Source organism: Glycine max, chromosome 15 (genome assembly GCF_000004515.6).
Source record: "Glycine max cultivar Williams 82 chromosome 15, Glycine_max_v4.0, whole genome shotgun sequence".
In the NCBI taxonomy this organism is placed as follows: Eukaryota; Viridiplantae; Streptophyta; class Magnoliopsida; order Fabales; family Fabaceae; genus Glycine; species Glycine max.
The window spans coordinates 21,955,504-21,979,094 of NC_038251.2; the positions used below are offsets into that span (position 1 = coordinate 21,955,504).

At 33.7% G+C, this 23,591-nt stretch overlaps 1 protein-coding gene across 2 annotated transcripts; it reads right to left on the reverse strand.

Moving 5' to 3' along the window:
* Positions 1–16,628: 16,628 nt before the first annotated feature.
* Positions 16,629–23,391, reverse strand: LOC100809759 (uncharacterized). Of its 2 annotated transcripts, none has more exons than XM_006597860.4 (6): positions 23,143–23,391; positions 21,268–22,222; positions 20,509–20,693; positions 19,799–20,022; positions 18,118–18,445; positions 16,629–17,228 (listed from the first exon to the last, which is right to left on the reverse strand). In XM_006597860.4, exons 2-6 carry the CDS (start codon positions 22,013–22,015, stop codon positions 16,827–16,829), a joined length of 1,887 nt encoding a protein of 628 aa, XP_006597923.1. In that variant the 5' UTR covers positions 22,016–22,222; positions 23,143–23,391; the 3' UTR covers positions 16,629–16,826. The 2 variants fall into 2 exon arrangements, with proteins under 2 accessions (XP_006597923.1, XP_003547572.1); XM_003547524.5 differs by lacking the exon at positions 23,143–23,391 and adding an exon at positions 22,927–23,130.
* Between the last annotated feature and the right edge of the window lie 200 nt (positions 23,392–23,591).

Genomic DNA, 23,591 nt, shown 5'->3' on the forward strand with positions numbered 1-23,591 from the left:
AAGCGACCTGCGGTCCTTGAGATTTCTTTCAACCTTGTAAAAAACCTTTTACAAGCAAAGATCCACAAGGGATGTACCCTCCCTTGTTCTCTTTAAACCTAGTGGATGTACCCTCCACTAGAACTGATCCATAAGAGATGTACCATCTCTTGTTCTCAGTCAAACCCAAGTAGATGTACCCTTTACTTGTACCACAAAGGATGTACCCTCCAATGTGTTAAGACAAATATCTCAGGCTGTTACACCTTCGATACATTGTGAATGGGGAAACAAAAGAATTCTCAGGCGGTTAAACCTTTGAACGCTTTTGTATTAGGGAATGGGAAGAATCAAAAGAATTCTCAGACTGTGTCATTTTGAATTCTTTGACAAGGGAGAAGGGAGACACAAAAAGAATTCAGGCGATTAGTCCTTGGCGAATTCTTTTTGGCAAAGGGAGAAGAGAATGAAAAGGATGAATAGCACAAGTTTTCAAGGTTTGGAAAACTAGAAAGCTTTTGGTACAAAGAAGAAGAAGAAGTTCAAAGAGATTTCAAGAGATTCAAGGCTTGTAAAAGATTGTATGAGTTTTTTTGAAAGATTGGAAAATGATTGATTCAAAATGCAAAATAAAGCCTTGCTTTTATAGATTCTTCATGTCTGATCAAGAAGACCATTCAGAAGAGTTATAACTTTTTAGAAAAACTTAAAACCCATTTGAAAAAGTCAAAACCTTTTTGAAGAGTTACATCTTTAGATTTTTCAGAAACAAACACTGGTAATCGATTACCAAATATGTGTAATCGATTACACAAAGCTTTTTGAGTGAAACAATGTGACTCTTCACATTTAAATTTGAATTTCAACGTTCAAGGACACTTGTAATCGATTACCAAAACATTGTAATTGATTACAACCTTTTGAAAATATTTGGAACGTTGTAAATTCAGTTTGAAAACATTTTCAAACTTATTTTGCTACTGGTAATCGATTACAACAATATGGTAATCGATTACCAGAGAGTAAAAACTCTTTGGTAAAGGTTTTGTCAAAAACTCATGTGCTATTCAAAGTTTAGAAAAAACTTTTTAATACTTATCTTGATTGAGTTTTTTCTTCATTCTTGAATCTTGAGTCTTGAATCTTGATCTTGATTCTTGAGATCTTGAATCTTGAATCTTGATTCTTGATTGTAGGCTTTCTTCTTGAGTCTTGAATTCTTCTTGATTCTTGAATTCTTGACTTGTTCTTGATTCTCTTGAGATGGATGTTCTTTGATTCACTTGAGCTTTTTGTTCATCACTTTTATCATCATCTTTTGTTGTCATCATTGTTATCATCAAAACACCTTTGAATCATTGTTGATTCATCATGAAGCTTTGCTTCCACAATCTCGCCCTTTTTTATGATGACAACTTCTGAAATCAAGAAACACACACACACTTTTTCCTAGTCGGTCACTCTTATAAATGCTCCCCCTTTGTTTTTGAATTTATGCTTATCTTAAAAATAAGTTGATTACTCATGTGAATTCTTGATTTAATCCCATTTCTCTCCCCCTTTGGCATCAACAAAAAGGCAAAGTGCGTATCAAATAAATTTAATTTAAACATCCATTTAATGTTCATAAAAAATATCAACCAAATCATGAAGCAAGAAGCAAGAACCATGAAACCATGAAGCAAACAACCATGCATAGATAAATTATAAACTCCACACAGTCAAATAACATACTTAATAATTGTTCAAACATACCATGCAAAAAGGGAAATAGTAAATTGTTCAAATAGTATAATAATATAGCCAAAATACAAGGCTGAAAATCAAAGTACTAATATTAAGATATAAGTCTAAGATGATGGTGGCGGCGGTGGTGGAAGATCAAAGCTTGACCGGATGTAAGATACATCTTCTTCAGCCTTAGTCATTCTTGACTCCATTTCATTGAAGCACATATCCCCTTGCAGTTCCAAAGTATCGAACCTCTCACCAACAAAGGTTTGAAGACCATCAAACCTTTCCAAAATCTTCAAAAGAAGAGATGAATCTTCTCCCTCATGTCCTTCTTCACCAATATTTCTAGCACCCTTCTTTACCCATGATCCATCATGCTCCTTAATATAACCAAAGGATGCTATGACTGAAGCGCCTATAAGGAATGATCTCTTGATTGGAACATAAGGTTCTGAATCAAGAGGGATGTTGAAATGTTGAAGGAAGAGGGTAACAAGGTGAGGATAAGGCAATGGGGGCATTCAATCGCAATGCCTTATGCATCCGATATCTAACAAGATGTGACCAATCAATTTGTAAACCTTTATGAAAGGCCCACATGACAATAAGATCTTCTTCAGAAACCTGGGCAAGGTTTGAAGATCTAGGAAGCAAAATGCAAACTATAAGGTAATGGAGGATGCGGCTTTCAAAAGCCAATGAACCGGCAAGAAGTCTTCCGGTCATATCCGCTTGGTTGGTGCAAACCAACCGGCGGGCATCATGCTCAGAGAAATCGAATTTCCATTCATCAATCAGTGCACCCTCAAAAGGCACACCTTCACTAGGCAATTTTGTTAAATCATAGAATAGGGATTGGTCAATGACCATCTTAATCCCATAGATTTCATACATTAGAACATCTTCATGAATTTCTAAATTTGAATAAAAAGCTTTAACTAACTCAGAATAGACAGGTAATTTCAGAGACATGAATGGAATAAGATTGGAGTTTTCAAATGCTTGGAAGCATTCAAAATTCTCATTAGAGAAGAACTCCATATCTATGAATTTTGGGTCTACAATGGAACGAGAGGAAAAGAGGTTTGTGTACCGTGTACGCTGTTCCTCTGATGAGAATAATGACCCAGAGGGAATGGAGGGAGGAATTGGAGCTTCTTGTGACCCGGAATGCCGCTGACTCCGACTCGAAGTTCCTTTCTGCTTTTTCGATGGTTCCGCCATTTGAAGAGTTTTTTTGGGATTTCAATCGGTTCAAATGAAAGAGATTGAAAAAATATGAAGTTTGGGCTTTGTGGGGAGTGATTTGGACAAGAAATGAGTGAGATATGGCTGGAAGAAAAATTGGGGGCGAGGGTTTTCGAGAGAATGAAGGGTTGCAGGTTTCAGAATTTGAAATTTGAATATATAGGTGCAGGGACGCGTCGTAATCGATTACACAAATATGGTAATAGATTACCAGAGAGCAACTTTGCCAGAAATAACTGATTGTAATCGATTACACTATTATGGTAATCGATTACCAGTGTTTATTTTAGCCAGAAAATAAAAAATAGAAGGCTTTCTAGGAGAGAAGAAGTTTTGAAAACTATTTTTGAAAATACTATATTTGAAAATACTTTATGACTAATTTTCAATCATGTAATTTACATATCATGTCATGCAAAAATATTCAGAACATGAAGATAATCAATTTTATCAAGAACAATTACAACACAAGTATGAAGAATATGATTTTACTTGAATAAATGAATGAATATTTCATGCAAATAGAATGAAATCAATCAAGCAAATATACTCATGATTTCAATCAATCCAAAAGACAAACAAATAAAGAATTGTTAGTCATCATAGTCAAATTGTTTGAATGAAAATTTCAACTTTAAGAAATTTTTTTAATAAGATAATGATTTTGATATTACCTTTTTCAGGATTGAAGTGTCTATATCTTCAAAGTTGAGAATCATTCTTTTTCTCCTTGTTTTTCATCATTGAGAGATGTTCTCGTCACTTTCATAATCTTTGGTTAAAAGATTAATCTCCTTTTCTGAACCATCGGATGAATCATTGTCATCCCATGCAATGTATGCTTTCTTAGTTCTTCTTTCGTCAAATCTTTTCTTTTCACTTTTCTCCGGCCATTCTTCATTTGACGGACAGTTGGCCTTGATGTGACCAATTTGATTACATTTGTAGCACCTAAGGACTTGAGAATCATCTTGTGATTTTCTTCCATGATTGAAATTCTGACGCCTGTCAATTCTTCTTTTCTTGATGAATTTATGAAATTTCTTAACAAAGAAAGAAAAATCTTCTTCATCATCTGAATCTTCTTCTTCGTTTTCTTTTTGTATTGAAGATGAGGCTTTAAGGGCTATGCTTCTCTTCTTTTTGTCATTTTCTTCATTCTGATTGAGGCATTGAAGTTCCATCTCGTGTTCCTGCAATTTACCAAACAAAGTGGCAAGAGACATGGAAGATAAATCTTTGCTTTCAGAAATAGTAGTTACCTTGGGCTGTCATTCCCTACTTAAACATCTTAATACTTTATTAATTAAATCTTCATTGGGAACGTTTTTTCCTAAGGATGCAAGATGGTTTACTATATGTGTAAATCTCTTTTGCAAACTATGGATATTTTCATTTGGGTTCATCCTAAATAATTCATATTCATGGGTAAGGGTATTTATTCTAGACCTTTTTACATTTGTGGTTCCTTCATGGGTTAACTGGAGAGTATCCCACATATCCTTGGCATTAGTATAATTTGACACTCTAAAGTACTCATCTATCCCTAGGGCTGAAGTGATGATATTTTTGGCTTTGAGATCGTACTGGATTTTTCTCCTATCTTCTTCTGTCCACTGATCTCTAAGTTTTTGGGTTGAAGTACTTGTGCTTTCATCTACTGTTGTGGGTATATGTGGTCCTAATTCTATTGCTTCCCATATATTTAGATCTATGGCTTCAATGAATATTTGCATGCGGGTTTTCCAATAATGGTAACCCTCACCATTGAAAATGGGTGGTCTGTGAATAGAATTTCCTTCAGGAAACAAGGGATTTGAGGAGGTCATCCTACAAGAAACCTGCTCTGATACCACTTGTTGGATCGAGTGGCCTCAGAATAATTAAGAAGGGGGGGTTGAATTAATTATTCCTAGAACTTTACCAATTAAAAATTACTCTTTTAAGGCTTTTACTAAATTGTTAAGAGAAAGAGGAGTAGAAGAGAAACTTAACAGAAAGTAAAAGCGGAAATTAAATGCACAGCAGAAAGTAAAAGAGTAGGGAAGAAGGAAACAAACACACAAGGATTTTTATATTGGTTCAACACAAACCCGTGCCTACCTCCAGTCCCCAAGCGATTTGCGGTCCTTGAGATTTCTTTCAACCTTGTAAAAAACCTTTTACAAGCAAAGATCCACAAGGGATGTACCCTCCCTTGTTCTCTTTGAACCTAGTGGATGTACCCTCCACTAGAACTGATCCACAAGAGATGTACCATCTCTTGTTCTCAGTCAAACCCAAGTAGATGTACCCTCTACTTGTACCACAAAGGATGTACCCTCCAATGTGTTAAGACAAAGATCTCAGGCTGTTACACCTTCGATACTTTGTGAATGGGGATACAAAAGAATTCTCAGGCAGTTAAACCTTTGAACGCTTTTGTATTAGGGAATGGGAAGAATCAAAAGAATTCTCAGACTGTGTCGTTTTGAATTCTTTGACAAGGGAGAAGGGAGACACAAAAAGAATTCAGGCGATTAGTCCTTGGCGAATTCTTTTTGGCAAAGGGAGAAGAGAATGAAAAGGATGAATAGCACAAGTTTTCAAGGTTTGGAAAACCAGAAAGCTTTTGGTACAAAGAAGAAGAAGAAGTTCAAAGAGATTTCAAGAGATTCAAGGCTTGTAAAAGATTGTATGAGTTTTTTTGAAAGATTGGAAAATGATTGATTCAAAATGAAAAATAAAGCCTTGCTTTTATAGACTCTTCATGTCTGATCAAGAAGACCATTCAGAAGAGTTATAACTTTTTAGAAAAACTTAAAACCCATTTGAAAAAGTCAAAACCTTTTTGAAGAGTTACATCTTTAGATTTTTCAGAAACAAACACTGGTAATCGATTACCAAATATGTGTAATCGATTACACAAAGCTTTTTGAGTGAAACAATGTAACTCTTCACATTTAAATTTGAATTTCAACGTTCAAGGACACTGGTAATCGATTACCAAAACATTGTAATCGATTACAGCCTTTTGAAAATATTTGGAACGTTGTAAATTCAGTTTGAAAACATTTTCAAACTTATTTTGCTACTGGTAATCGATTACAACAATATGGTAATCGATTACCAGAGAGTAAAAACTCTTTGGTAAAGGTTTTGTCAAAAACTCATGTGCTATTCAAAGTTTTGAAAAAACTTTTTAATACTTATCTTGATTGAGTTTTTTCTTCATTCTTGAATCTTGAGTCTTGAATCTTGATCTTGATTTTGGAGATCTTGAATCTTGAATCTTGATTGTAGGCTTTCTTCTTGAGTCTTGAATTTTTCTTGATTCTTGAACTCTTGACTTGTTCTTGATTCTCTTGAGATGGATGTTCTTTGATTCACTTGAGATGGATGTTCTTTGATTCACTTGAGCTTTTTGTTCATCACTTTTGTCATCATCTTTTGTTGTCATCATTGTTATCATCAAAACACCTTTGAATCATTGTTGATTCATCATGAAGCTTTGCTTCCACACAGTGATTAAACTCATTGGGTCCTCACAATGGATCCTATCACAATACTCGTCGCGTAAAAACTCATCACCTTTAAAAGATCTTACAATTGTGTGATTGCACAGTTTGTAGCTCACAACTCAATACACATGTATTTCATCATTCATCACAGGTTCAATTTATCACATAATCACAATTTGAATCACTATTTCATAATTTCAATATAACAAATTATACAAAAGGTTTATCACAACGTGAGAAATAAAATCCCTCAAATAATTTCACACAATTATATCAAAATCATAGGTATAAAAAAATGAAAACACCAAGAGTATTCTATTTTATCAACCAATTTGTATCAGGACATCAACATTATATTTACAATCATAAAGGAAAAATATCAATTTAATAAACATCCAAAAATAAACTCAATTTAATCCTCTAAGTATCCCTACACATGTTCATTCTAACCCCAATTGCGATAAACTCATCCCTTACCTCTAAGCGGGCTCACGTGTGTATTTCGACAGTGATAGCGGCAACATCTCTAGCAATTTCCTATAATTCCTCAAGTTTTTCCTTTGACTACTCTGATAGGGTTCCTTAACGTTAGAGAGAAGGAGAAGAGATTGAAGTCTTCATTCCATTGTCTATGTGCAATGAATATTTCTCCTTTCAAAGACGTTATTTTGCAAATCCCAACGGTGACAATGTGAGGAAATGAATCACGAACCACATATCAAAATTAACAACAATCCAACGATTAATGAGTCTCAGATCATAGTTTTACTGAGACAGTTTTGAGTTTCTATGGGTAAAGAAAAAGCTACAATGCAAAGGATATTTCTCTCAGCTCAAACACTTTTCCTTAATTCCCAACGCTGAGAATGTTCGGAAATGAGTTCTGAACCTGATTCTCAAATCTCACGATGATCCAACGGTGAATGAGTCCACGGTCATCATTTTTTTTAGACAAGTTTGGTGATATACGAGAAGAAGAGAGGATTTTGGGTGGAGAAGAGAAAACGAAATTGAGAGGAAGAGGAGGCGTAGAAGCTATGATCAGTTTGAAAAACCGATCTAACATGTCTCTATATATAGATAGACTACTCACAACCTATCATTTACTCTATTTATTTATTTTTATTATTTTATAAAAAAGAACTTTATTTTATTTCCTATCAAATAAATAAATCAAATATTTTTTTTTCTTCAAACCATTATTTTAATTAATAACATTATTTCTCCTTATTTATTTTATAATAAAAAAAATCTCAACATTTTTCTAAAACTATATTTTTTTAACTAATTTTTTTTAATTTATTTACGAAAAATAGAATGTTACATTCAAGATCATTCTTTTATATAAGTACGAGTGGGTGATTAACCAGGTAAGTTATTGTGGGATTATAGAATTCAAAATAAAGATCACGGGTAGTTATAAATGGTTATATATAAAAGTGAGGTATGTTTTTTTTATTTGTTTTTTCTTAATTTGTATTTTTTATTGGAGTTGGACTTGAAAGATATAATAAGAAATTTTAGAATAATTATGGGATAAAGGATGTGTATGTAAAAGTGTGTATACCAAAAGTAATGTTAAATGAAATATTCCCTTTATCTACCGGTATAGATGCAATTGCTAGCATGAGTTTTAAAAATTAAATCTCTTTTGCTATACTGTTATAATCTTGTATCTTTTGTTTAATTTTATTTGATTTTTGTGATATGTGATCAATTTTTATGAATTTTTTAGTTGTTGGGTCAATTTAATATATTAATTTTAAAATCATAATTTAATTTAATTTTTATGTTTCGATCCCTCAAAGAAGTGTTCTAATTTCATCCATATTGTCTATAATAGACAATCATTTTATATTGAAGTTTACATATTTTTTTTCTTCTGTATTAATACACTAATTAACTTTTAGTTTTGATTCTTTTATAATTTAATTTTTTTGTTTGTGTTCTAATATTGTTAAAAGAGTGAACATTTTAAATCTATTATCATAAGTTCCTTTTTTAAAAAGAAAAATTAATTTTATTCATTAAAAAAGTCAAAATTGCTTCACAAGAAATGAAAATAATCAGAACTCTCCTAATATGCTTCGCATAAATTCGTCCCAAGGACCATAGGCATACGTGTGTCCCCATTTACAACAAATTTACAATTTGCCCCCCACCCCCATCAGTATTTGCTAGTTATTTCACAACTTATAATCTTTTTTTTTTACCGTTCTATCCCAGTTATTATAAATTCATTACGTATTCATATGTCACAATTAGTTGAAATTTTATTTAACATAGATGTATTAATATAACATACTAAAAAAAAAACTAACAACCACAAAGATAATATGTACTTTCACATATTAATTTAGATAAAATGAAACATTAATTTCAATCCGTTTATAAAAATAACATAAAATGATTTAAATTTTTTTATCACACCACTATATAAACATTTTTTCCCCCTTGGCCATTGCTTCTTCGGATAAGGCCGAGGACCAAGCCTGTTAACTGGGTAGGGTAACACCAGGGTACTTGTGAGTCTAACATTAGAAATAATAAAAAGTATTTAAGAAAAAAAATAAAATGTTACTAATCCTAACATGTCTAAACATTTAATGCCGCAATTCATAAAATTTATTTAAATTACATAACCTTGAGTGTAATTCATCATGAATCATGATCCTACGTAACTCTAATAAACTTAACTCTTTTGAACAAGTCCAGTAACTGTTTTAGAGCTGACTAAAAAGATATTCCAATTCTTATATAAAAATTATATAAAATCACATTTACTTTAAAGAACCTATACATAAATATAATACATTTGTCTACAACTAGTGTTGTATTCAACAATGTTTGAGTTTTTTAAATTTAATTTAAAATATAAATAATTAACATAATATAAAATAAAATTTATTTTTAAAGCAAAATATTTTAAATAATAACAAATTTTTCATTTAAAAAATAAAGGATAATAAAATATAAACTTATCTTAGTTTTAAATTTGAATAATAATATTTTATATTTAAGTCAATCAAGACATTTAAGCCAAACATATAAAGGTATGTGCCAAATAACCTCCTTAATTTTAGGGGCGTTAGAAAGATGACTAGTGACATGGAAAGATTGTAACAAAACAAACTCCTCCATAGAAGATAGCATAGTACCCTTAGAACAATATTATATATATATATATATATATATATATATATATATATATATATATATATATATATATATATATATATATATATATATTAATTTTTTGTTTTCATTATTTAATAGACAAAAAACATCTTGTATAAAATTGATAACAATAATAATTTAAAATTGAATTGAATTTATATACATTATCATTATAAAATATTTCTATATAAAGGCATTAAATCAAATTTTGACTATGTTTATTTATTTGTTTTATGAGAGTGTAAACTCCTTATTTATCAATTCAATTCTTATGCCCATGTAAAAATAAAATATACAGGATATCGATGCACAAGATCTTTTAGCCGTGATATAAAACTAATTAAGTTTCAAAGTGAAATATTTTAAATTAATGTAAAATTATATAGATTAGAGAAAAAAGATAATATAATATAAAATCATCTTCCATGTTTAAATGTGTTAATGTTTACTGGGTTCCGGTAGCTCACCTAAACTTTCTTGTAGGAAAAAAATATATATATATTTAAATATATTCTATGCAATTTGATTCACATTCTAGATGAAATTTTGTATTCAAAAATTTTACAAAATTTCATCTTCTTTTTCTTTTTGGTGGAAATGAGGGGTTAAAAAACCCCAAACTGCATTAAAAACATCAGCCATAACGGCGTCCGTACAACAAGGATGAATAAAATCAAAGACGTAAATACGACCGTCTAAAGATAAGCCATAATTGGCCAACTTGTACGCCACTTGGTTTGCTTTGTGCAAAACATGCACCCGATCAAACGAACCACCCTTCAAAGTGAACTTCTGGATACTCTTTACAATGCTAAACCAAGGGGCTTCAATAAACTTATAGCAATTTGGGAATTTGACTCCACAGTAAACATTTTGAAACCATGTTTCCATCCTATATCAATTCCATGAAACATTGCCCACAGTTAAGTATGTAGAACAAAGCAAAACCAATATTCGAGGAGAACGAAAAAACCACAACACCAAAATGATTTCGAAACACTCCTCCAACTATAGATTTCTTCTCGATATCATGAACTGATCCATCACTATTCAATTTAAATTGATTAGGCTCTGGATGGATTCATCTGATGGGAGGGATATGACGATCAACACATTGAATAGCCCCAAGATGCTTATGCTACATAATGCTAATGTTGACAGGATCAACCTGTTGCAAGATCATGTTAACAATAGCCGAAGGGTGTTCACTCTCGCTCTCAAAGATAAATTTATTTTGATTCCAACAAATCTTATCCAGAGCTTTTGAACACAAATCATAAGTCTTTTGAGGTTATGCCTACTGATGAGTTTGATTAAGTGTATTTAGAAAAGAAAATTTCTACATAGAACAACAATTTAAATAAACTCAGAGGACTGTCATGAGTCACTCAAAAAGGATGATAAGCTTGAATGCTCAAAAGAAGACTCAAAGTGTCATTGGTTATGTATTGCAATGAAGAAGTCAACATGCTCACTAGATGAAGAGAAAATTTCAAGCCATGAGAAGTAATCAACAACTAAAGGACAAGAAGATTTGAAAAATAAACATGACAGAACAACATTGCCACGACACACTCAAAATGAAATTTCATCGACAGGATGAGTTCATTTTGGACATTGTATCTGGAATTCCAAAAATGAAATTAAGTTGTTCTTTGTGGCTATAGAAAGCTTGAAGAAAGAGCTTAAATTTTTTTGAACAATTCATGATCTGAAACAACCTGGAACATGGACAAATTTGAGCCTAAAGTTTCCGATGCTGATCTGCCTAGACAACTTGTTATGTGTGCAATAATTTAAAGATTGCTTGAGCTACAAAAGTACATTTGAGATGTTCTCAGTGTCTGTGAAAATCTAAGACAAAGATCTATATCTTTCATTAAGAAGTGTTGAAATAATATGACTTTTATCTTGGAGGAAATTAATGATCTAGATAAAGATGTCATTCTGTCCTCACAATATAACACAACTGCAATGTTTTGAAGATTGCTTATGCTATAGTAGTCAAAATGACATGAGACTAATGCATGAATGTCAAGGATAGAATTTTATACATCTGTCATGAAGACATCAAAATCTAGTTGGGCCATTCAAAGGGTCAAATAAATAAATAAAACAGTAAGAAACATAACATGCTACAACAAGCTCACCCTATAATGTTTGGAATACAAGTCTGTTATGCCATCTCATCAAAGTATTCCTATAAGAAGAACATTCCATGAATTTCCATCTACATTAGAGAACTATCTCAAAGCAAAACATCATATGCAGGAAAGCTATGAAAGATCTTCAAATGATACAATGAAAGATTTACAATGAATAAAGCATAGCAAGAGTTTTGATGAGTTCATAACAAGTTCAGAAGTGATGTCTCAACCTTTCAAGTTAGAAGCTTACGAATATTTCAAAGAAGCCATTTGTGTTATGAAGTTAGTGCTTGCCTCTTAAGATCTCAACCTTACTAAGTTGCAAAGACATCAAGAAGGCTTTACATATAAAATTTATCAAAGGCTACAATGAGCATACAACATCAGAATGAAGTTGTACCAATGTCAACATCAGAATGGTGTAAGTAAGGACTCTAAGAATGAGAACATCAAAATGATACTATGATAATAGACTAGAATCAAGACAAGATAGATTTTGAGATGTATGATAATGATTGTCGAATCGTTTCAAAACAAATAAAACTAGGATTAATTTTGTAGTACAAGAATAACCTATGTTGACTCAGAGATACAATTCAATTTGGTTCCGACTTCAATCCACTTACAAATAATAGGGGGAATTTCAACAAACAGTTTGTAGACAATAAACAAAAATTGCAGAAACACAAACAAAAATGCATAAAATGTAGAAACTGATAGAGTTTATGAAATAGGTAATGAAATAGATTCAAAAGCATCAATCCAATTCACCAAACCAAACATTTTGAATGATCACAGTTCTACAGATAATGATCATATTGTAAAAGTTCAGTCAATGTCATTAGAGGTAGTTCAATCGAATTAATCCTTAAATTCGTTGAAATGACAAATCAGATTGAAATACCATCCAAAATATGTGATTAAATTCAAAATTAGGAAATGAATCCATAACCTAATTCATTTTCAATCCTAAGCACATTCATAATCATAAGAATCAAAAATAGGATTGAAGAAGAAGATGAACATTCACATAGAATTAAAATACTAGACCAGAACTCAAGTTCAGCCTTACTTGAACTGGATTCTTGGATTGATTGATTGTTTAGCCTCCCATGATTATCATTAGTGCGGAAGAGCAAAAAAAATCGTGCAAGAAAGGAGAAGAACAAAGATGAAGAGAGGAAGAAAAATGAAGAACAATTGAGAGAAAAAAGTTTGATCCTAAAACTTGCACTACAAAATTCTAAATTCTATTTTTGTACAAAATAAAGTAACTAACTAACTACACTAATATATATAGTGACTGGTCAGAAGGAAAGGATGGACCTTGATAAGACTCAACTAATCTATCTAATTAAACTAATTATACAAAACAAAGCCTAATTTCCTAGCCTAAAATTCAAGTGCAAAGACTCTGACTTCCAAGCCTAATATGACTCTCAAAACAACAGAATTGGCCCAATCTTATTTCTGACAAAATTGTATCTCTTTTCCTTTGCTTTCTAGGGACTACTCACATGCTCCATTTGGAGTTCTTTAGCATCCCATACGTCTTGCACAAGACAGATAGATCCATTAAGCACAAAAATCCAAAAATAAGCAACAATTATCAATTAAGTTCAATTATTTGCCTAAGACCAAAACTAAGTTAAGGTGAGAAAATAAGAGTTAAAGAGAAGTCAAATAAACTAAAATAAAAATTCTCGATCAAAGACTACATCAAATGATGTATTGAAGTCAAGATCATGCATTATCTATGCATCACAATGAAATTGCATCATAGTCTACATAAGAATGATGAATATCTTGACTTTGATGATGATCCTTGCCCCTCGTTAGTCATCACACAATCTCATTTTCCTTAAAATTTGCATTTCTAATGGGTTGTCATAATTAAAACTAGGGAAATGTGTATTCAACAATAGGTTGTCACCAAGAGTGTAACTTCCAAGATGAAGGCAGAGCAATTGTCAAAAGTGAGAAACTTTGCTAAAATAAAGTCCAAAAGGACAAGGAAAAGCCTTCAAAATGAATAAGATAATCAAGAGTCAGGAAGCTCTTGAAGAAAGATAGAACCAGAGAAGTTCTAATCTAATTAGATAAAGTGCAAACTCAAAAAAGCCATAGAAAAACTTCCAGGTAGGAAGTAAAGTTTAATCAGAGTTAGTAGAATTAGTCGAGTTCATATCAGAAGCATAATATAGCTTCATAGGTCCATGAGACCATCTAAATATCATAAGGTAATAGGAAAAATTTTGTAAAATTTTTGAAGAAATAAAACAACCAGAATCATATTGATGCTTTTGAAGTTTGAGAAAATCTGACAACCATTTCTCTCTTTCTCTCTCTTCGTTGTCACCGGATGTGGTGAATTTAGTTCTAACCTTTTAAGCTTCAAAAGTATCTTTTCCTTTTTGTTCTTGTGCAACAAGGCCAAAGCAACTCTCTTTAGAAGACATATGTTTTCTCCAAAAGAGTTGACTTATAATTGGCTAAAAAGGGAAAGACAAAAGAGAGATCTTAAGTTTCTCTCATCACAAGTCAAAAGCTCAAAAGGGTAAAAAAAAAACAAATCAATTAAACTTTAAACTTTTTTGACTGCTTAAAACCTTGTTAGTGTTCTATCTCTCCTTCAATATCTTCTCGAGAATTATATCTTCTTCAATCCCAACCACTATCTTTATATCTCCTATAAATGAGAAACAAATCTCCCCATTAGCTATTAATATTTCTAAATCTTCGTTCGTGACATTCATTAATGAGAATCATAACAACTACGAGAAATTCACCATGAGCTCATCAAATTCATCTCATAATTTATGGATAATGATTTGGAAGCTAGCCAATCCAAAATTATGACAAAGCAGTACGCCAAGCTTGAGACTAGGACATTCTGACCGTAGTAGTGCTATTATTGCAGAACAAGTATTTGAGAAGACACAAGCCAAGTTTCCTCTGTACTCTAGATCTAGTCTAGGATGATATATATTCACTTTCCAATGGGCAATGGGGAATAAAGAAGGGTAATGTGGGTCTTTAGTTTATTATAAAAATTAAGGGGGTGTAGGATTATGAAGTGCGGGAAGTAATAACTAATGGCATACTGATTATCATTGCCTAAAACAATTATTAGATCTCACAACCCAAACCAGAATTTATATAATTTGCTGGGATAAAAACTTCAAACTTGATAGGCTTAAATATGATTTTGGTCCCTGCTATATACCCGTTTTTGGCATCTAGTCCCTAATAAATTTTTTCTTTCGAATCAAGTCCCTAATATTTTAAAAGTTTTGTCTAAGGTTCCAATTGTTAGTTGGGATCCGTTATCTGCTTATGTGGTCGTTAATCAGACACGTTGACATGTGATGTGTGGTGTCACGTGCTTACATGGAATTTTTTTTTAATTCTTAAAAAGTAATACGATGTGTTTTGGATTTAAGTTAAAAGAAAAAGCAAACCTCAAACCGAAAGAATCAACCTTCTCTCCTTCCATTTCTTACTTCCAGTGGTCACTCAATGACTCAACCACTATGTTTTTTCTTCATCATTCATCTTCTTCTTCTTCTTCTGCCTCTCTCTCTCTCATTCCCAATGCCCTCTCTCCACTTTCTCCCCAGTGCCACCACCGCTCCCAACTCCACATTCCTCCTCCACCCCTATTCTCCCCTCTAAAACCCTAACCCCCAAAAAACCCAAACCCCCATCCGCCCTCCTTTAGTGGAACTGCAAGCCCGAGCTCTCAGACTTCATCCCGCGTGTTGCCGTCATCACCTCCAGCAAGGGCAGCGTGGGCAAGACCACTACCACTGCCAACATCGGCCTCTCCCTTGCCCGCCTCGGCTTCTCCATCGTCGCCATTGATGTCAATGTCGGCCTTCGCAACCTTCTCCTCGGCCTCGAGAATCGCATCAACTACATCGTGATCAAGGTCCTTAATGGCAACTGCTACCTTGTCCGCGACAACCGCTTGTCCAACTTCAAACTAAACACATCACGCACTTCAGCATGTCAACCTTCGGGCTGGTCATGTTTCCACCTACGTCCAGCAAAGTCACCAAATCTAATGGCGCGCGCAGTGACAGCACCACATTGCTCTGCAAAGGAGGTGGTGGTGGTGGAGCCTTTACTTTTAAGACCAAAGCATGGGACTCGTGTGTTCGTGAAGCTAAGATGACAACGCACTCTAGCATCAGTTTCACATGAACTGTTTTGGAATCTTCTTCGCTGGTTTGCAACGAATTAGAGTAGGATTTGGAAGAGGATGAGTTCTTTGGATTGACGGAAAAAAACCTAAATCCAAACAACGTCGTATTACTTTTTAAAAAAATTTTAAAAAAATCCACGTAAGCACGTGACACCACATGTCGCATGCTAACATGTCCGATTAACGGTCACGTAAGCAATTAATAGATTCCAATTAATAACAGAGGCCTCGAACAAAACTTTTAAAATATTAGAAACTCGATTCGAAAGAAAAATTTATTAGGAACCAAATGTCAAAAACAAATATATATCAAGAAAAAAAAACATATTTAAGCCAACTTGATATATTAAAATTGACTTAGACAAAAATTTAATTATAATTAATCCCAAATAGAGAATGCTTATTTGCTAATATTAATTGTGCAGAAGTACCAGCCAGTCTCAATAATATGATAATTTTCAAATCATACTTAAATATTTAGAACCGTCCTTGCCCCTCGTTTGCTCTTCACACAACCATTAGATTTCTAAACATCCTATCCAACGAGAACTTTTCTTTTTTCTTTCTTACATTTGCTAGCCATCAGGCTTCAGCCCCCATTTAAAAAATTCAGTACTTGGTTGCTTGGAAGGGATATACAGAAGTGTATATAATTTTGATACCATACAAAAATGGCTCAACACAATTTTGTTTCAGTTTACAAACTGTCAAGAACACAATTTTGTTTCAGTTTACAAACTGTCAAGAACACAATTTACAATACATATATTTTGTGCTCATACCATCCAAAGCACCAGGCAATAGAAAAAAAGATGTGATGCAATGTCCTGCACTCTACTCTACTGGCTTTCCTGTGGTATTGATAGCCTCAATAGCCTGAGCTGAAGCATTTGAAAACTCCATCAGTGACTGGAAGAGAGGGGGAAGTGTCTTTTGGAGGTGATCTAGGGTCATGGCCCTACTATACTGAACAGCATCCAAATAATTTGCTTTCGCACTTTCCACTTGCTTCTTAAGGGCTTCGGTTTCAGTTTTCTTAAGATGTATTGGATGCCTGGGGCTTGTATCAGCCATATCTCCATCAATTCTTTGCTGCATCTCAGCCAAGGAGTTCAAGCATTTTTGGAATTTCCTATCGAGTTTTTCTAACCTTTTCAGAATGTTATCTTCCTGAATCTGTTGGCCAGTTATGGAACGGATGCATGACACAAGGCTTTTTATTGCTTCAGAGGTCTCCTGTAACCACACCAGAGTGCATGCACATTTGTAAGTCTTACTAGTTACAAGACAAACCACTCATAAAATTCTTGACACAATTTGCATTATAAAGAAAAGACAGTGCTTATTCAAATTCAAACAAGTCATTCAATATTGCAGATTGACTTTCGAAAACGTCCATAATGCAAGCAAGCAGCTTATATTTTGAAATCAAAGTTTTTGGGCAAAGAAATTGCTAGATATAAAAAACATTCATGAGCATTTATGCAACATATAGTTCTTGACATGATATCTGTACCACATTACCAGAGCCTCTACAACCATATGGTCTAGAGTTTGAAGTTACATTAGACAGACAAGACTAGCAAATACTGGCCTGAAGCCAAGCACAAGTACTTGGTGATTGGACTATGCTCGTTTTTCTTCTGCTCTACTAAGAAAAGTAAAAATTGAGTCCCTTGGAAATGCAGAGGCAAGGCCAGTAGTGTTACATTGGGTGAAAACAACAAGAACAGAACTATTATGAAGGAAGCATTGCAGACAAAACAAAGCAGTTACGATAGTCTGAATTTTGAAAACTAACATATTGAGATTTTTTTGGGTGCTGAGAAGAAAGACATGAATGAGAATAGTGAAACAGTTCTGACTAAAGGGTTTCTACTTTTCCTGTTGTTAAGATTAGATATTATAATGTTATTATGATTAGATAGTAATTAGTAATTTAGTCATTATTACTCATTATTAGATTGATGCTATCTAATCAATATTAATCTTATTTACTCATTATAAATAAAAGCCGTGTGGTCATACACAACACACAACATTACAATAAACACTGTCTTATACCTGTCAAGAATAAACAAAGCCCAAGGAAACAAGATTGACATCAAATTTTGATCAAAAGTACCTTGTCAGGTGACTCATTAAGCCCACGCTCCCACTGATCACAAATGGCAAGAATAGAAGAATGATTGCTACATTCATTACTATCCTTGAGGCTTTCAGCAAGCTTAATCCACTCATAGAGGGTCCTCACATACTCCCGTTGAAATTTTACAAGTTTGCAAAAGCTATTATACCAATAAGAAGCCTCAGTCTCAAATTGAATAGTAGCCTGGTGATGATATTCCGAATTTAGTATCATGTTATGATTATCACTGAGGTTACTCAAATGCTGGGAGATGAGTGCTTGGGCTTTATGGGACTCATGCATTGTCCTCCACATTTGTGTCAACCTACAAAACAATCAAGATGTTAAAGCAAAACCCAACCCATGCCATGATTTCAGTTCTAATTATTACACTGTTTAATTGTTTTCAATATCTGCCACATAAGTTACTCAATATGTATTTAGAAGACCTTCACCATAGGGCAAGAGAAAATGACAATAGACATTTTGTTTTTTATCAGGTAAATTCAACAAGGAATATTTTGAACCTCCCCTCTCTCTCTTATTTTAACTATCATTATTAATCTTGCATTCCTTGATTACTTACATTATCAATTTTAGTTCTTTTCTTCTAGTTTTTTTATTTATTTTAATCAAAGAGGAACTGTTTTCCTTATTATCATTAAAGATTAAAGATTTTGCAGCCATATGTAACTAGTTACTCAAACATCTGGATTTACACCAATTGAGAAACAGTAATATGGACAGACAATCAATGACAGATCCATAACATGATAGTAATGGCAAAATGGTACCTTTAAGAACGAAACTGAATGAGATACAAAACACTCTATTTCTTGCTACTCTATTACGTCTCATTTTATTTGTTGTTTAAGGTAATGCACACATCTTAAGAAAATAATTGATTATACCAATTCTCATAATAAAATAATCTAATAATCTAACTAAAATACATTTATTAACTACATTGTACAATCACAGCTATACATCTAATACTGTATTTATTTTTTGAGGGTATTATTAGTCTTAGAATGTGGGTTTGGGCATTTATTTTTTGAGGGTATTATTAGTCTTAGATATAGTGTCAAGATATAGTATATAAGCAGGGGGCAACCCTCATCCTTTGAGCTAGCTTTTGGGGTTGAGTTAGGCCCAAACCCACATTCTAAGATGATATCAGAGCCTATTCTAAATCCATTAAACAAGCCACCCACCATATTAACCCACATTCTAAAATAGTATCTAAGTCTATCCTAGATCCATTAAACGGGACCACCCACCATATTATCTACACATCAAGCCCAAAATTGTTGGGCGTGAGAGTGCATTGAGAAAAAACCAAGTCCAACATCGACTAGAGATAAGACCAAGATAAAGTATACAAGTGAGGGGCAACCCTCACCCTATAAGCTAGCTTTTGGGGTTGAGTTAGGCCCACCAAACCCACATTCTAAGAATTAAAAAAAAAAAAGTAACTAATACTTTATTGATATTCTAAAGTGACAAATAATTTGAGACAAAAATATTCAAAAAGTGACAAAATAAATGAGACAAAGGGAATATATTTCTTCAAACATCTTACTAAGATAAGAGAAAACATTATTGTGAAACTTAGATTGATATTAGCACAATCATTAAGTTGGAAAATGTCTATTGCATCAAATTCTGAGAAATATACCCTGCAGTTAATGCAACCAGCTGGGGTAAAAGCTCCTCATCTATCATTTCCAAAATTGATGAAGTTGTGTCACTGATGCACTGCCTTAGGCTTATTAAATCGGACTCCAACTTATCAACACTTGATCGAGTTTTGTCAATCTTGACCACGTCAAGATTCTCATCCTCTTGTTTACGCAATAACATGGACTTCCTGTCAAACTCCAATGCAACAATTCCCTCCTCCTACATTATATGACATTTGAACAATGAGAAATGACGGACATTCATGCAAAAAGATTTGAAATCCAAAATCAAAGATTTCCTTTCAGATAAAAGAAAAATATATAATGATCAAGATAAATTTGAAATAAATTTTATAATTTGGTGCAATATATGGCAGTTTAACTATAGGCAAAGACTATAGTTTCATTGTCTGCATTTATATTCTTCCTCTTGATTACTAAGCCACAAAAGAATGAATGGATGTCAGTATGACTAATTCTAACTAAAGACTGACTCCAATTAATTCCCTCATCCTAACTAACAATATTCAATACCTTCCCCTGTATATGCCTTGTAGTTCTATTCCCGATCTTTCTTTCAGTAGATATCTTTTGCATTAATTGGCTGTTTGTCCCTTATACAGACTCATAATACATGGGCCACACTAAATTGGCAACTTTCTAATTTCCTGTCTACAAAGTCAGATAGCTAGATTTATTAGCTTACCTTTAATGCCTTGAAAAGTTTCTTCTCTGCTGCATATAATTTTTTAAGTGTGGCACAATGAGCTCCAGGCTTGCATGGTTCACTACGACCAGAAAATTCAGCACCATCTTTGGTGGATGGGGGTGATTTTGAATACCTACTCCATGATAGTACACTGAAGACCTTTGCAGAATTGCCTCTCTTCCCTACAAATAACATAGCCACAGTAAAAAATATGTCACCACCCACACCACATAGGGAATGAATGATGTCTAAAACAAATGTTAAGTACAATAAACCAGCCACAAAACATGGTATATCACGAGAATCAAAATGTAGAAGTTTGATAGTTATTTGATGGATGTAATTCAGAAAAATTAAGAAAAAAATAAGCATAGTTTCCATGTTAGCCAATCAATTATTCACAGGCAACAGTGGTTATGGGACATGTTAATTCAACTGACACACAAGTTGACCCACATATTCTGCAATCACTTAAAATGTGATAACCTTCTAAGTTACCATTTATAAAACTGCACCCTTATCAATTGTTCTAGTAATCTAAGAACTTCCTAAGTTCTTGTTACATACAATTGTCCTAGTAATATAAGGATCTAACTATCTAAAAACTTCCAAAGTATTAAAAGATGCATTATTAAAAATATGAATATCAAATCAAACCACAAAGTACCAAAACGAAAAGACAGGAGCCAAAAGGTAAGGGCCAACCAATAAGGCAATAACAACACATGATCAATGGTACATAGTATGAAGCCTTACTATCAAGATGCCCAGAATTCTGCCGTAGAAGTGTATCTCCTCCACTGATATCTAAAATAACAGCAATTTCCTTTATACATCCAGATGCTTTCAGGAAATGATCATCCAGCTCTTTACCTATAGCCTCCAATGTTTTCCCACTTCTACCAACCGCCACAGGCATAGCTGTAGTTTCTTTTCTGTACAAACTCATAGCAGAGGAATTTTCGTCAACTGGTTCAATCAACTTTTGTTTTCCCCTACGCAATCTTTCAGCAATTGCAGCAGCTTCTGCTTCTGCTTCTTCATCCTCAAATTCTGTTTTGGTTTCTTCCCAATTATCCTCCTCTATTGATTCTACTATTTCTCTTCTATCAGTGCTTCGAAACAGCCCTATCGAGCTCAAACTTGAGTCAATTAGCAGCGGAGGCACATTGCTGTCGGCATTCTCTAGTATTTCATCTTCGTTCACCGTATTCTTGTCAGCAAGAAAAGGAGGCCGTGGTGGCGGCCGCAGAGGGGATGCAGGCAGATGATGAGATGGAGAAGCCGGCTCAGCAATGCCATTAGAGGCAGTTTCAAACTCAATCGAATCAGACTCAGTGAATTGCCTAAGGGTAGCACCAGTGTTCCTCAATGCTTTCAAATAAGCTAATAGGGAATCAGAAAACTCCCCTCTAATCTTCACCAACTGCTTAATCGCCCTCTTCCTTTCCTTGCACTTGCGAATGTTCTCATCCTCATCAATACTTGACAAAACACACCCCATTTTGGAAATTGGAATATACAAACCTCACAAGTCACAAAAGGTGTCCAAAAAATCTCTTAATGGAATTTCTATATTATTTTTTTCTTCAAAATAACTATGTAACAATCTTTGTATTGCCAAGAACTTAGTTGGTATGCTCAATCAATAGATTTCACTACTTCAATAGTCTTCACAGCGTCCAATTTTTCAATAACAAAAAATTGTCAACTACAATACAAAAGCAAATAAACATATTTATTAAGCTACAAGAGGGACATAAACACGGCTCGCACACACACACACAGAAAAAAAAAAACAATTAGAAATATTTCACAGTTGTCAACCATAGCCACACACAATAGGGTTAACACAGTGGTGTTGGTGTAAGGCTCTCTGCCTTCACATGTGGAGGAACCATTTATTTAGTAGGAGAATTCATTTTTTATTCTTTCTGTGTGCAAAAATTTCTTAGACCAATGGCAGTCGGGCATCACGAGGTCTCTGACCAGAACCAAAAATATATAAAAAAAATAAAACAAACACGACCTAACTTATTTAACTCCCAGCTTCATTAATTTTTCCAAAGTATTTCTTGCACGATTTGTCAAAACACCTATAACTAACCCAGAATCTGTAGAAAAGTATGTGCAATACTGTCTCCGGCGAGTATTGCAAGAAAAGCACAATGTAAACTATTGCCATGACGAAATTCAACAGTGGAAAAAAAAAGGAAAAAGGTCCAAACACAAAAAAAAATAGATATTCCAAGAGAATTTAGGAAGGGATACTAAAATATTGGGAGAAAATATCGAAAATAGAAAAATAAAATAAAATAAACAATGGTTGTTCTGACAGAGAAGGTGTCTGGAGCAGAGGAGACTGCAGCAACACGCAAGCAAGAAGAAACAAACGCATTGCGAATTGGAACTCACCGCATAGAGAGAGGGGGGGCATTTGGGTATGGCAAAATGTGAAGACAGAAAGGTGAATCTTCTTCCTCTGAAGGCCATTTTGTTCGGTCTTTAGAGAACAAAGAGAGAGAGGGAGCTCGAAACCCGAGAGAGAGAGAAGGGAAGCATCCAAAGAAATAAGAAGAGTGGCACAAAGACCATCGCAGAGAGAGAGAAGAATAGCAGTTACAGTAATACCTATGAGAGGAGCACGTGGCTGAAGTTCCCTGCGTGGAAGGATGGGTGTGTTGTTGATAAGAGTAAGATCACGAACTTGTTGAGCATGTGATGGTAGAAGTAGAGCGCGATGCACCGTACTAGAGAAGTTTTGCTTTGCTACTAACTACTAAGGGAAAGAAGAGAGAGGAGTGAGGGTGGTAGCAGAGAGAGAGAGAGAGCACTTTTCATAAGAGCTTTATTGGACTTCATAGACTGACGCATACCTCTTGCTTGCTTGGGTTGGGACACTGGTTTGGTTTTCACAGTAATGATAATTAATTTTTATTAATTATTCATAATAATAATAAACTAATAAAATACGTACTATAGAAGAATAGAACTATAGACAAGGAAACAATTCTAGATATTATAATTGATTTTTTTTTAGAATGTCAGGAAGAAGAGATATACTTAATTATATAGCGCTT

Bases quoted from the DNA above. Each gene is read 5' to 3' on its own strand.
- LOC100809759 (XM_006597860.4), bottom strand. From the start codon at position 22,015: ATGGGGTGTGTTTTGTCAAGTATTGATGAGGATGAGAACATTCGCAAG. The intron at 20,694-21,267 runs GTAAGGCTTCAT...TGTTATTTGTAG, and splicing joins GAATTCTGGGCATCTTGATA to GGAAGAGAGGCAATTCTGCA. The intron at 17,229-18,117 runs GTACTTTTGATC...GTGTGGTTACAG, and splicing joins TTAATGAGTCACCTGACAAG to GAGACCTCTGAAGCAATAAA.